At 51.5% G+C, this 14,355-nt stretch overlaps 1 protein-coding gene across 6 annotated transcripts in view; it reads left to right on the top strand.

Moving 5' to 3' along the window:
* USH1C (USH1 protein network component harmonin) overlaps nucleotides 1-14,355 on the top strand; it is a 52,434-nt gene that overhangs the window by 16,572 nt on the left and 21,507 nt on the right. For 4 of the 6 annotated variants that reach the window (XM_059068819.2, XM_067038129.1, XM_067038127.1 and 1 more), the window contains exons 5-15: nucleotides 693-801; nucleotides 928-952; nucleotides 1,145-1,202; nucleotides 1,484-1,578; nucleotides 3,332-3,416; nucleotides 4,364-4,423; nucleotides 4,584-4,640; nucleotides 4,950-5,092; nucleotides 6,136-6,201; nucleotides 6,576-6,700; nucleotides 9,786-9,859. In XM_059068819.2, coding sequence (XP_058924802.1) covers nucleotides 693-801; nucleotides 928-952; nucleotides 1,145-1,202; nucleotides 1,484-1,578; nucleotides 3,332-3,416; nucleotides 4,364-4,423; nucleotides 4,584-4,640; nucleotides 4,950-5,092; nucleotides 6,136-6,201; nucleotides 6,576-6,700; nucleotides 9,786-9,859 — 897 coding nt within the window. Of the gene's footprint in view, nucleotides 1-692; nucleotides 802-927; nucleotides 953-1,144; nucleotides 1,203-1,483; nucleotides 1,579-3,331; nucleotides 3,417-4,363; nucleotides 4,424-4,583; nucleotides 4,641-4,949; nucleotides 5,093-6,135; nucleotides 6,202-6,575; nucleotides 6,701-9,785; nucleotides 9,860-10,966; nucleotides 11,017-13,994; nucleotides 14,148-14,355 lie in introns of all 6 variants that reach the window. The other 2 variants (XR_010841355.1, XM_067038130.1) reach the window with 2 other exon arrangements.

Consider the following 14,355-nt stretch of genomic DNA (forward strand, 5'->3'; position numbering starts at 1 on the left):
GTCCAGGCGTGGAAGGGAACTGTTCGGGTGACAATAGGGAGAAGGTGACTCTGGGGGGTGTTGTAAAGGGTAGGTGTTGGCCCGGAGGACCCCTCAGAGGTGCCCACCCAGCCCCCAGACCTCTCTGAGAGTCAAGCTACGTCCCCTACATGTACCAACAAGTCTCTAAAGGGTCAGCATGTGTGGTGTGAGGTAGGCCGCCAGCTGACCTGCCCTGGCCTCAGGCTGGAGAGGGTCGTCCACGATCCAGTCCCTGCTCTGTAGCTAATGACTCTGACTGTGGACAAAACATCACCTCCTGGGCCTCAGTTTCAACTGATGTCTGAGGATCCTTCCAGCCTCGTAGTTATTAACTGGGGAGCTTCAGGACTGATCCCCAGGGCCAAGGTGCTCAGAGGACAAAGGCCGGGGAAGAGCTGCTTGAGTCTTGTTGGAGGGTCGCCCTTCGCATGAATTCCAGAACCTGATGGTGCCCCAGTGGGTGGAAGGGACAGAGTGAGGGTACAGAGAATCCTGACTTCTCCCAGCTCTGCTACCGGCTCTCTGTGCCCCTCGCCCCCATCTTGGTTCCCCCATCTGTAAAATGGGCAGAAAGAGCCCTGGAGAGCAGGCCAGGAGTATCTGGCCATGAGCCTGCCCAGCTGCCCGATGCTTCCTCACCTTGGTGTGTCTTCTCTCTGCCTGTGGTTAAGGTAGGGGACGAGATCGTCCGGATCAATGGGTATTCCATCTCCTCCTGCACCCATGAGGAGGTCATCAACCTCATCCGCACCAAGAAAACTGTGTCCGTCAAAGTGAGACGTGAGTGAGGCCAGAGCACGGGGGTGCTGACGGTGGGGCAGGGTGGGGCACCTGGTGGTACCCAGCTCCTAGGGGAGGAAGGGAGGGCAGAGGAGCCATCCTAACCCCCATGCCTTTCTCCCACAGACATCGGCCTGATCCCTGTGAAGAGGTGAGCGGGACCCTCCTCTGCAGGCAGACTCCTCCCTATGGGCTCAGGGTCCTGGATCAGCCTGCGGTCTGGCCAGCACTGCCCCTGGGCCAGTGATGGTGGAGGCTTCAGATGGGGAAGATTTGGATTTGGGGCCTGGTGCCTCAAACACCTCTCCCTAATGACCTGCCTTCTACTTTCCCCTGCCATCAGCTCTCCCGATGAGACCCTCAAATGGCAGTATGTGGATCAGTTTGTGTCGGAGTCTGGGGTAAGGGTCAGGACCGCCGGTGATGGGGGCTGGATGGGGTAGCTGGTCCTGAAGGAAGGCCTGCTCTAGGGATGTGTTCTCAGGGGCTTCATATAGGCCCCCAGCACATCCAGAATGCCCCTGTGGGTGGTGGCCCAGCTGGTATAGACACACACTCCCAGGGACAAAACAGCAGTCGGGCTCATGTGGGGACAGCAATGCTCACCCCGAAGGCCTTATGAGCACAAGAGGCCCCTTGCACAATGTGGACACCCGGTGACCTTATCGTCTCCCTCCCTCAGGGTGGGCGGACCGGCCTGGGCTCCCCCAGCAGTCAGGAAAACAAGGAGAAGAAGGTCTTCATCAGCCTGGTGGGCTCCCGGGGCCTCGGCTGCAGGTGGGTGGCAGGTACGCCCTGGGGCACACTCGTGGCCAGCAGACCCCAATAGGTCCCTCACACCACTCCCTTTTCTCACTGCTGCTTCTGAGGAGACTTTTGTCCACTAGTGATGACACTTCTTGGTGCTTGATTTCCCCTCTGAGCTTCACAACAGCCCTGTAGGGCCAGAGGGACAGCTCTAACAGGCCCATTTTACAGAGGAGGAAACTGAGGCCCAAAGGCAGAGCCATGTTCCTTTGGTGGGCCCTCAAGTCATGCAAAAGGAACCTGTCAAGCTGGTCATCTCTGTCACAGTTCCCTTCTCACTTATTACCTTGTGGCTTCCTTAGGAGGCAGCCAGGGAGTTGCAAACAGGCATTGGGTCTCATGGGGCATTCTTGTTAAGCACACAGGCACTGCAGTTAGAGATCTAGGTTCCAGGCCCTGCTGTGCCACCTATGAGCTCTAGAACCTTGGACTAGTTACTTAACCACCCCAACCCTCAGTTTCTTTCATTTATTTATTTATATGTTTGTTTGTTTTGGTTGCATCAGGTCTTAGTTGCAGCAGGTGGGCTCCTTAGTTGCAGCTCTCCAGCTCCTTAGTTGCGGCACTTGGACTCCTTAGTTGTGGCATGCGAATTCTTAGTTGCGGCATGCATGTGGGATCTAGTTTCCTGACCAGGGATCAAACCCGGGCTCCCTGCATTGGGAGCACAGAGTCTTAACCACTGTGCCACCAGGGAAGTCCCCTCAGTTTCTTTCTCTATAAACTAGCAGTAATAGTCCCCATATCACAAGGCTGTTGTGAGGAAGAGTGAGATGATAGGATGAAGTACCAAGCTTAGTGCCTGGCAGGTAGTAAGCAGTTCGTAAATATTAGCTATTATTATTTGTCTTTTTTTTTTTTTTTTTTTGACCACACCACGAGGCTTGTGCGATCCTAGTTCCCCAACCAGAGATTGAATCTGGGGTCTCGGCAGTGAAAGCGCAGAGTCCTAACCACTGGACCACCAGGGAATTCCCTAAGTTATTCTTCTTATTTCCATTCCATCACATTTATTCAACACTTTTCTGACAAGCATAAGTGATTTTTTAAAAAAGTCCCTCCTTTCTAAGAAATTATAGCTTAATATAGAAGCCAACCACATAAATTGTTACAGTATTGAGGGACTCTGCCATGGAGCTGCATTCTGGGTCAGGCATGGCAAATAAGTTTTCTATCCTGTGCTATCTCTAATCAATTAGTGGTGGCTGCCCTGGAGTACTATTTTGAAAAGAACTTTAATGCTGTATCTAGGCGTAGGTGGAAAAGAGTGTTGTGATGGATTAGTGATATCTGCCACAGATCTGAGAGGGGAGATTAACAAACAATACAAGTGCCATCCTTGCTGTAGGTGTTTTAGGAGCACTGGGAAGGGAGCAACCAGCTTAGTCAGGGGATAGAATAAGGAGTTTGGTTAAAACCTTGTAGAGGAAATAACATTTGAATGTTGAGGAATGCATAGGAAAACGCTAGAAAGAGAGAAGAAACAGCATATGCAATATATTGGATGAGAGGTTGGGTAGGGGGAATTAGAAGTAGCTTTCTGTGGTTGTTGCCACAGGGAAATGAGGCTGGACAGGTAGACAGAGGCTGAACAAGTAAATGACAGAGGGCTTGGGTACTGAGCTCATGCGTGACCTGGACACACAGGCATAGGGGGCCGGTCATTGAAAATGAGCAAGCACTGAAGAGCAGAGGCTCACCTGATCTCCCGTCTCTCCCACAGCATTTCCAGCGGCCCCATCCAGAAACCCGGCATCTTCATCAGCCACGTGAAGCCTGGCTCCCTGTCTGCTGAGGTGGGGTTGGAGGTGAGTGACCCTGGGCCTGCCCCAGTCGGGCCCCTGTGGGGTGCAGGGTCAGACTGTGATCACACAGGGATGGAGTACGTGCTTTCCCACACAGCCCTCTCTCAACACTCACTGGCTGATGATTCCTACTAACCCCCAAAGGGAAGGCTTCACAGAGGGGGTGACATTTGAGCCTTTCTACAGCCCTTCTCCAGCTCTGAGAGCCTTTGGTCCTGAGCTTGGGATGTAGTAATAATAATCAGAATTGACATTCATTGAGCGTTAACTGGATTGGACATTGTTCTAAGCCCTTTCAAATGTATGAGAACTCTGAAAATTAGGTACTATCGTTAGCCTCATTTTACAGATGAAGAAACTGAGAGCCAGAGAAAGATCTTTCCAAGATCATGTACCTAGTATGACAGGGCTGGGATTCAAACCTAGGTGGTCTGATTCCAGAGCTAGAACTCTTAACCTCTTCTTTGGACAAGTTATTTCCTCTTTCTGTGCTTCAGTTTCCTATCCTGTAAAATGGGGGTACTAGCCTTCCTTCTGGGGTCATTGTGTAGATTAAATGTATTAATACATATGCTTAGAACTGTGTCTGGTACATACTGAGGGATCAATTAATGTTAGCTATTATACTAATTATTATTATGACTCCACACAGAATCTACTATATGAGAAGCTTAAAGGCTCCTATGTCTACAAACTGAGTTTTTAAAGCAAATGTCATACATTCAGCCAAAATAATGAACTTCTAAAGGTGTAATATTTGACAACTGATAAAAGAGATATGGGGTGGAGGAGCCCTGGGAGGACCCCATTGGAACTCTGCTCTTTCGAAGAGTTGAGGTACAGCTACTTGAAGACCCAACGTCTGATGCTGGCCTCCAGGGGGAGCTCTTCCAACAGACTGAGTGTACAGATAATACAAACATGCTGATCTCTTTCCATTTCTCCACCAGACAGGGGACCAGATTGTCGAAGTCAATGGCATCGACTTCTCCAACCTGGACCACAAGGAGGTGAGATGTGGGTTTTTCACCTTCTGGCTGTGATCCTCTCTGCTGTCCTCTTCTCACCTACCTCCCCCTTGCCACAGTGTCTGAAACCTTCTGTGCTCTCCAGAGGCCTCAACTACTCTGATCTGTCAGGTCTCAGCTGACTATCTGCCTGTCCCCACAGGCCGTGAACGTGCTGAAGGGTAGCCGCAGCCTGACCATCTCCATCGTAGCTGGAGCTGTAAGTCCAGAATGAGCTGGTGGGGGCCCCATGACCCCTGACCTGCAGCCCAGCTGCTCAGACCCCTGATCTCTGCCACATACTCCTGGGAAAGGCCAAGGGGGTCTCCTTCCCTGAAGCTCTGATAGCAGCTGGGGAGGATTTCTGCCCAGCCATAAGCTTGGGTCACACAGAGCAGGAGCCACAATGCCTGACATGGGGGGGGGCCACGGAGATGAGAAGGCAACCCAAATCTTGGCCCTCAAACTCTGGCAGTGGACTTCTAGGTTCCCAGGGGACTGAGCAAGGCGCCTCTTTTCTCCCCATGAGGGCCGGGAGCTGTTCATGACAGACCGGGAGCGGCTGGCAGAGGTCCGGCAGCGCGAGCTGCAGCGACAGGAGCTTCTGATGCAGAAGCGGCTGGCAATGGAATCCAACAAGATCCTCCAGGAGCAGCAGGAGATGGAGCGGCAGTGAGTGTGGCCGGCCAGGATGCCCCTGCCTGCCCTCCCCGACCACTGTTCCATCCCACCCGCCTTGCTTCCAGCCCACTGCATCCTGAGCTGACTTTATGCTCTCCCCCGAGGCCTGTCTTCAGACCACATGGGTTCAGTGATGCTCAGTGGAAGCATCCCCTGCCTCCAGACCTCGAGACTCCTCCCTCCTTGCCAAGGAAAGCCCTTGATTTCCAAGACCCAGGAATATGGAAAATGAGGATGCTACTAGCAATAACTAACATTTGTCAAGTACCAACCACGTGGCTGGCATTGTATTAACGCCTTGTTTATGTTCCACAACTGAATTCCCATAATAGCCCTGGGAGATAGATGGTATTAACCCATTTTATAGGTGAGGAGACTGAGACTCAGAGAGGTTACACCACTTGTGTACAAAGTCAGACATGACTGAGCTGTGGAATTCATACCCGGGCAGTTTGGCTGCCCCATCTATGGTGATGAGAGCTACCCCCCACCAACCCCAGAGTGTCTGGGATGATGACTGAGAGAATTCATAAGTCAAAAACTATTGTCAAAATCCCAATCCAGATACATTCTATGAGCATAATAAGGATTTGGGAAAGGAAGGTGGACAGGATCTTTCCATCTCTCCCATCACAGAATTTGCCTGAAGAACCACCCTGGGTGGTACCTCTGCCCATTACCCTGGCCTTGCTTAGCAGCCCCGGCTTTGCCCCTGGGGTCTGGGGCCCTCCTCTGGGAGGACCTCACTCAGTCAGTCACTTTATGCTGGTGTTTAGAGGTGGCCTACACTGAACTGCCTCCAGTCTCCCACAGTGCAGAATCTCTGCTCAGCAGTGCCAGACGAAACCACACAAGAGCACAGGATCCAGACTTTTTTGGACCCTCTTTCCCAGCATTCAAATTTGGTCCAGGCATCCTTGGGAAGGAGCCTGGGAGAAATATTTAAAACTTTTCTCAAATCAGACATTAGCCGCAAGGAAGAGTTAACTTCTCTGACATAGACTCCAACATGCCAACTTGCATTTGTGTTTCAGAAGGAAAAAGGAAATTGCCCAGAAGGCAGCAGAGGAAAATGAGAGATACCGGAAGGAGATGGAACAGTGAGTGCCTTGGCCCCATGTGTCTGCAAACACATGTCTGTGCATGGACGTGAGTGTACTTGCAGGAGTGCGGCCCCAGAGGCCACCTCCAGGCCCAGTTTACCTGGCCCTCTTGTCCCCTGGTGGACCGTCCTTTATGTGTAGTCATTCCATAATCCTAGTAAAACCCATCATATTCGGGTAACTGGAACACAGTCTTGTAACTGTCAGGGTGGCATTCACACCTGATTTAGAATACAAGTGCCAGGGACTCGTTTTCATCACAGCTAGAACCACGTGGCTTCTCCCCAGGCTGGTTGGCATTCCCCAATAGGCAGAAGGCAGGCCTGCGAAGGTTCTGACTCCAGTCACTGGCGTGGGGGGTCTTATTTCAGGATCGTGGAGGAGGAAGAGAAGTTTAAGAAGCAGTGGGAAGAAGACTGGGGCTCAAAGGAACAGCTCCTGTCGCCTAAAACCATCACCACCGAGTTGCACCCAGTACCCCTTCGCAAGCCAAAGTGTATGTATCATGTGCCGGGGGGGAGGGGGCTTCCTTCTGGGGCCTGGGGGTGTCTAGACAAAGATAGAGGTCTCCCTCCACTCACCACCACCTGCCCAGGTGAATAGGCCATGACTCTCTCTTCATGGAGGGGCAGCCAAGTGCCAGGTGCTGTCTGCCAGGGCGTTGGGATGGGTGGGATCTGCCTGCCCTCCTTGTCCTGGGGGCCTGCTACCAGGCTATATCCCCCATGACACAGACTCAGGCACGTGCCCTTGGACTTCTGAAGAGGGGCTGGAGAGCTGTGGCAAAAGCGTACTGCTGATGGGATTATCATCCTAGTACGTCAGGTGTTGTGTCCTCCTTCCTCTTGCCCAGTTCTGAATTGGGGCTGGGGTAAAACAGCAGCAAGAAAGAGGGGAAGGGGCTCACGTGAGAGAAGGACTCTGGTGGTCCAAGGCTGATGAGCAGTTGTGGGAGGAGCTTACCGAAGTGCCCCTACCACCTGCATCCCTGTATGTGGACTGCAGTCACGCCACTCCGAGGATGGAGTCGGGGAGAGAACTGGGTGACCCTCCCAGGCACCAAACTGCGGCCGTCCTTGGGCCTCAGCAACCTCTGCCCTTCCCATCTCCTTTCTTCCTCCGTCCTGTGTTCCCACGTCCACTTGCAGTCCAGGCCCCCACCACCTGCTCCCCCGTCCACCTGCTCTCCACCCCAGCTCCCAGGATGTCATGTCTCTTCAAGGGGCAGCTCACACCACCAGGGCAGAGTGGGGGGCTCAGTCTCAGTGCTTCTTCAGTGGGGTAGTGGTGGGGAGCCAGGAGCCAGGCAGCTGGGGGGCCGTGGCAATCACAGGTCCAGGATGCCTGGTTGGGCCTTTACTCTGACTTTACAGCTGTTTCAGTTTGTACTTGACACAAGGCAGATTCCACTCCAGCTGACTGTGCTCAGCCGACCTTGGACCCTCCAGATATGAGGCAAATCTGCACCCAAGAACCAAGGTTTCCCCACTTCCCCTGTGCAGCAGCCATTTGGGATCCTGTGATGGGGTCCGGACAGCTTTGGCCCCAACTTTGAATCATACTCGAGCCCTAGAGGGACATCAACTTGCCAACCCAGGCCACTTGGGTCAACAAGAGGCGCAGGGCATCTGGATGGTTCCATGTCACCCCTCCCTGGTGCAGGGCAAGCATCTCTCAGCACATTTCTTGCTGGCACCGGGGCAGTGTCATCTCGGGTCCTCTCCGAAGGACAAAGCACTTTCTCATCAGCTGCCCCCATGACATTTGGTATGAGTTGAGGATGTGGCCAGAGCTAAATTCCCAGCGAATAATCTGTGCTTTAGGCAGGTAGCTAATTTGCTCTTTGGAGTGAAATAGGAGCTTCCGAAGGAGAGAAATCGATTTTAATTGCTTCTCATGAAAGTAATCCTAGTCAATTTAGTACCTTCCTAGAAATTGGGTCTTGGCCTCAAAGCAAACACATCCTCTCAGGAACTGTAAAAAATAAAAACCCTTTCTCTAGCTATTTATTCAGTGCTTTTAAACCAAATCAAGCTTCTTGAATAAAAGGAGCAAAAACTTTCCCTTTGCTCTAGTAGATACAAATGTTTTCTAAGGGAACAGGAGGAAGCAAGTGAATGAGGATCAGGCTCTGCAGGCCTGAGCTGAGGCAGTCAGGCCACCTCCATCCATTTGCATTTGTACCAGCAGTTTAATTTTACTTTGGAGATTAGGCAGGAAGTGCAGGAAGGCCTCTGAGCCAGCTCAGTTCCCACCTTTTCCCCATTCCTGGGAGGCTGGAATGGTCTCTGCCGTTTAGGGCCAACAGGCCAGGCTGCAGCCAGCCCCTCCCTGACCACTCTTCAATTTTTGGGGTCCAGTCAGCTGACAGGTTCTACCCGACTCAGGTGTCTGTGCCTGTGTGGAGCCAGCATTTTTGAACAGACAGGAAAGAGTGTGAAGCATCTCTTGCCTGGAAAATGAAGCCACTCATCCTAATGATCAGGGTGGGACTGACTGCTCCCCTCCCCACCTGCTTCCCAGGGGCTCCGCCTGCCTACCCATGACCGACCTAGCAGAACGCCAACATTGCACTGAGCCCTTAAAGCCGGGATGTACAGTCACAGAGGCCCCAGAATAGCTTTCCTTAGCAAAAGCAAAAGGGGGCAGAGGGGTAATTAAGGTTCCCAGAGCTGGAAGGAGGCTTGAAAGATAAGTTTAAATAAGAGCTTTCCAGACTTTTCATCAAGGACCCCATCTATTAGCCCCCAATCCCATTAGACCCCATGGTTTGGAAGTTGAGTTTTTTCCTACCACACTATTAAGTAATCATTTGTATTCACTGTTTTATTAAGTAGTCCCTCTTGTTAGCAAGAAAGCATCAGTGTGCCATTTTTGAGTAAATATAAAACGAGCCAAAAGCAAAGGAACTTACATATAGCATTTTCATAGGTTAATAGGCCAGCTCTTCTAATTAATATTTTGAAATATTAATAAGCAGCTCATAGCAGACTCAAACACTACTTTCCAGGACCCCAGGGAGGCCAGAGTCCAGATTAGAAATCACTGGAAAGGACAGTTTGCTATTCTCCACATTAGGTCAGAATTCATGTCTTTCTAAGTACACGTGCCCCTTTTACCCCTTGGGATCCCAAACTTCCATCTGCTGCCCACACACACAGTTCTGACATCCCCTGGTGACCCAGAGCTCCAAGGGTGATGAGAGGAAGCTAGGAGGATCTGTTTCCCATTGCAAGCCCTTGGCATCAAACGTGTATAATACTCAGATATTCCTGTCATCAGTACTGCACCTCCTGTTTCAACCAAACACCCTGCAAAATGGTTCTCATGCTGCTGTCAGATCAGAGGCCCCTGTTGTGAGCCCATTTTACAGATGGAGAAATGAGAACTACCAAGGTTGGAAACACTGCATGCACCATCCCAGAGCAAGAAACCTTTGCTCTGGGTTCCTGAGCCCTGACCTCCCAGCTCTCCCATGGAGTAAGCTGGTCACAGGCCCCCAGGCACCCCCAAGCACCTCTGGCCTCTAGATCTCCCAAGTCCTTCTTGGTTCACCAGCTTCCTCCTCTTTTCCCGGGTAGATGATCTGGGAGTGGATCCCGAGTTTGACCCGGCAGATGACCTGGACGGAGGCATGGAAAAGCAGGGAGAGCAGGTTTGCGGCCCCCGCTTCGCTCCCTGGCCTTGCTGCTCTGTTTGCCCTGCCCGCCTCCTCCTGCCAGCCCTGCAGACACCCAGCTCTGAGGGTCCAATATGTGGTAGGGACTCCTGGAGTCTGGGAAGCTCCTCCAAGCCCCGGCTTGGTCCAAGCACTGCATACAGTACCTTAAGGACAAGACTCACGGCCAGGCTGGAATGTCAGCTGGAACTGCTGGTTCAAATATTCAATACTACCCAAGGAAGAACTTAGGTTCTTCCTCTGCTGCTCTGGCCTCTCCCCCAAGACTCCCTCGACCTCCCCAACATCCAGCAACTAAGAGGATAGTGCTGGGTCTAGCAGGGGGCTTTCTAGATCCTGTTGCAGAGCTCAGGCTGGTCAAGGGTGGGTAATTAAGCCATCACTTCTGGCCAGGGAGCTTCAGCCTTGAGGTATTAGCCCATCCGTCATGCTGTTGCCTGGGGAAGGCAGGGTCTGGTGATCTGGCCTGGGTGGGGATATGCTTTTCTGGGGGGCAGATCTCCTGCCTGCTGCTGCCTGAGCATCCTTCCCTGAGCTGACCCTGCCAGAGCCTTCTCTTTCGACGTTGAAAGCAGAGGACGTGGCCTGCTCTGTGAGACAAGACAGTTTTGTTCTGTCTGACAGTCGTTCTAGGCAGAGACCCAGGCTCCCTTTTGTTTCGGGCTGTTTCTTGGATGGAGGAACCTGACGCCAGTCAGGAGAGGCCTTGTTCAATGGGGCTTTGTGTTTGCAGACTGTGGCTCTGATGGGGAAAAGTTCATCCTTCTGCAAGGGGCTTTCTCTTTGACTTTCTGGCACTGACTTCTGAAGCCAGTGTCCTAGGGGACGCAGCTGACAGTGGCCTGGGGCCTGGGAATTGGGCCCTTTCTCAGGTGGTCTTGGGCCTGCTTTACAACCCAGGTGAGGCCAGGTAAGTGGAGAGTCAGACAGAGGGTGCGGTTCTGCTGTTGAATTTGCCGAGGCTGCTCTTCATTTCACAAAGCCGCGAGTGCCTTGGGAACCCAGCTCCTCCTGGCTGCTGCCCATGGATGCTCTGGCTGAGCTGAACTGCATCTCATCGCTTTGTTCTCTGTGTTCTTATAGCCTTTGGATGGTTTTATCGCTACGAGGGCAAATTCCCAACCATCCGGAAGGTAGGCCAGGACTGAGTGCTGTTTGCTGCTGAGTTTGCTGTTGGTTTTGACCTTTTCCAAACATTGTTTCTTCTCCCGTCGCCTCTCAACAGTGTGACCGCCTGTTCACTGGGGGGGCTAACCCTGTCTGTGCCTCTCTGTCAGACTGATGTCAGATGGCAGGGCGCTGTCACAGCGGCATCGTTGGGGAGGTATTCACGGGCTGAGACCTTCCCTGGTACCATCAGGCACTGCTGGGTCGGCACCAGCCCCACTGGGCACGGGACAGGGCAGAGCCATGGCAGGAAATTTTGCTTTGCTTCTCTGTCAAGTAGAACCAGAGGCCAAGACCAGAAGCCAAGGTCAGACAGAGTGAAAAGTCAAGTTGGGTGCAGGTTATGAGACACGCACGTGTGCACACACACACAGAGGATTTTATTTGAAAAAATAATAAAAGGAGATGTACAGGTAAATTCTTCTCCAGGCACTAATAACTAGATAAATGTAAAAGAACTAGCGTCTCCTCCACACACACCTCCCATCAGAAATCATGTCACTCGAAAATCGCTGTTGGTGAAGAGGAAAGCTTATTTTCCTCTATTCATTAGTCCAATCATTCCAGAAATAGCTGGTATTTTGGTTTTCATTTCACTTCCAAAAGAGAGAAAAATTGCATCTAGGTAGAAGCAAGAGCACATACACCCCATCTGCCTCTCCTCTCAGTCTGGACCATTAAATTCCATGAATTTAACTGACAGCTAAAGGACAACTCCCTCATGCTGGCTCTGAAAATCCATTGACATTTTTTCTAGAGTCATGTGAGATGCTTTGTCTCCCAGCAACTGGAACGAAGTCCCCAGGTAATACAAGTGGCCCTCTATGGCTGTGATCAGCAATGCACAAAATTCCCCTTCTTTGAAAAGATAACTGTTCAGTGTCTTCTTGAGCCCTCTGGGTCTCAAGGTGCCCAGGCCCGTGACCTCACAAAGTCTATTCCAGCGCCTGAAGGATTCATGTTTCTGACTGAATCCTTTCCCCAGCACTGCTTGAGTAAATCACACAGACCAACCCTACTTGTAGGAGCCCGCCATCTGGCAGGGCAGACAGATTCACACACAGCTAAGTAACATGTATGGAGAAGGCTAGTGTGCGATCAGTAGGCAATGCTATGAGGCAGCTTGCCTTTCTGCATCAGTAAGCAGGTGCTCTTTTCTTGGAGATGGGACAGAAACCGTCATATCTGCCCACCCCACCCAGGAGCCCTAGCTCTAAAATCTTAACACTGGTGGGTTTTTTTAAGCTAGTAGAATGGCCATGCCTATTATGATGGTGCCTGTGAGAGGCCATGCCCTTCGTCTAGCAAGCTGCCATTGGGTAGAATGTTTCTGGCTCCTCTTGGGGACTTGTCTGAATTGATAATATGATAGTAGGAATTCATCTATCAACTGAGCTGAGAGTCTAGTGAACAGGGTAGGAAGGAATCAAGCAGAACTCTGAAGTAGTGAAAACCATTTTCTCAAGTGGCTCACAGACTGCTCTGGGGGTGAGTCCCCATATCCTGGATGGGGAACCATCTCCTAAGCACCTGTGCACACAGGTGGGGGTAGTCTTTAGGTGGGGGGGGGAGCAGAATGACTCGGTCACATGTCCATAATGACCCATCATGCCCCTCCAGCTGTGGACAAAGTTGTGTGTCCATTGCTGGGAAACTCAATTCCTCCCTCCTGGCCTTGGATGCTGGGATGATTCAGGAATTCTGAGAGCAGGCCCCAGGAAGGCTTGTGGGTTTGGGGGTGAGCTCAATGAACGTGCAGGCTTCCTCCTTGCCCAGAGTGTTGACTCTCTGCTGGCCCCTGTCCTCCATGCTGTGTGATGGGGTCTGACGCTCCCTCCTGCCATGCTCCATTGCCCCCAGCTCATCAGAACACCATGGGGAAACTCAGGTACAAACTCTGGCACCACCACTTACTAGATGTTTGATGTCCAGCAAGGGACTTCACCTCTCTGAACCTTGGCTCTTTCATCAGAAGGGGGATAATACCTACTTATGAGATAATCAACTTTTAATCCCTTGGCACATAGGCAGTCCATAAATCTTAATTCTCTTCATTCCTTACTCCTTGGCTTCCCTGCAAGCCCATGGGAGAAGCAAGCAGGAAGGCAGACGTTGTGGTCTAATTCAAACAGGAAAAAGAAGTCTGTTTGCCCTGCATCTCCTTCCCCCAGTCCTCTTCAACCCTGATGGCCAGTGAAGAGCAATTAGGCCATTCTCCCTACCTTCTCCTGCCCACCATCTCCCAGTCCTGTCGTTTCTGTCTAGTCCTCCGTTCAGGAGCCTAGTTCAGAGGGAACAGTGGATTTGGACTCTCCAGGATGAAATGGTCTGGAGTTTAAGCATCAGGACAAAAATCTGATGTCCCTGGCTCTGGGCTCCCAGGTCGGAGGCTGACACCATTCTCCTCTAGCTCAGGACAGGGGATCTGTCCCAGATTTTCTCTAGAATCTAGCAGGATGCACCTGTGGTGTCTGAACATCCAGTTGTTGGAGAAGGCATATGCCCAGATACTAAGAAATAAATACAATGCTTTTTAAAATACAGCACTTTGAAGCTCATGCAGCTCTTTCATAGATGTTATTTCATTGGCTCTGAATGGCAAACCTGTGGGGTAGGTATTTCCCCCATTTTGGAGATGAGATAAACCAGGCCCAGAGAGGTTAAGGAACTTAACCAAGGTCACACAGCTTGTTAGTGAACTAGTAAGCCAGTTCTTCTGGCTGGCACAGGGAAATGTGTCTCACTCTGTGATGGGTAGCAGTGTCCTGTCTGTCCTTAACCTTAAGTCCAATGCCCAGTGTGGTGGGGCAGAGCTAGGGGAGGGGCTCACCATGGGGTGGTTGCCTGCTGTTGTCTGAAGACTGAATGCCCTGTTTGCTGTGCTGTGCCAGTGTCAACACTACCTTGTAACCCTTGTCTTATAAACGATGCCACATCTGCTCAGAAAGGAAAGGATAAGAAGAAAGCCAAGTATGATAGCCTTCAGGAGTTGAGAAAGAATAAGAAGGAACTGGAATTTGAGCAAAAGCTTTACAAAGAGAAGGAGGAAATGCTAGAGAAGGAAAAGCAACTGAAGATCAACCGGCTGGCCCAGGAGGTATGTGTCCTGCTCCCAGGCTTGGTGAGCATCCCTGGGACAGTTTGGTTCGTCCCCACTCAGGGAACCAGATGGAGTTGCTCTTCCCAAATGCAGTCCAAGGATGGAGTGAGCCTGGCCCCCTCCCTGGGCTGGAGAGTGACATCTTCCTACCTACCCGGCGTCGTCTGAGACTAGCCTCTGGCTTAGTGTATGTTTGGGATCGAGA

Source organism: Kogia breviceps, chromosome 7 (assembly GCF_026419965.1).
Source record: "Kogia breviceps isolate mKogBre1 chromosome 7, mKogBre1 haplotype 1, whole genome shotgun sequence".
NCBI lineage: Eukaryota > Metazoa > Chordata > Mammalia > Artiodactyla > Physeteridae > Kogia > Kogia breviceps.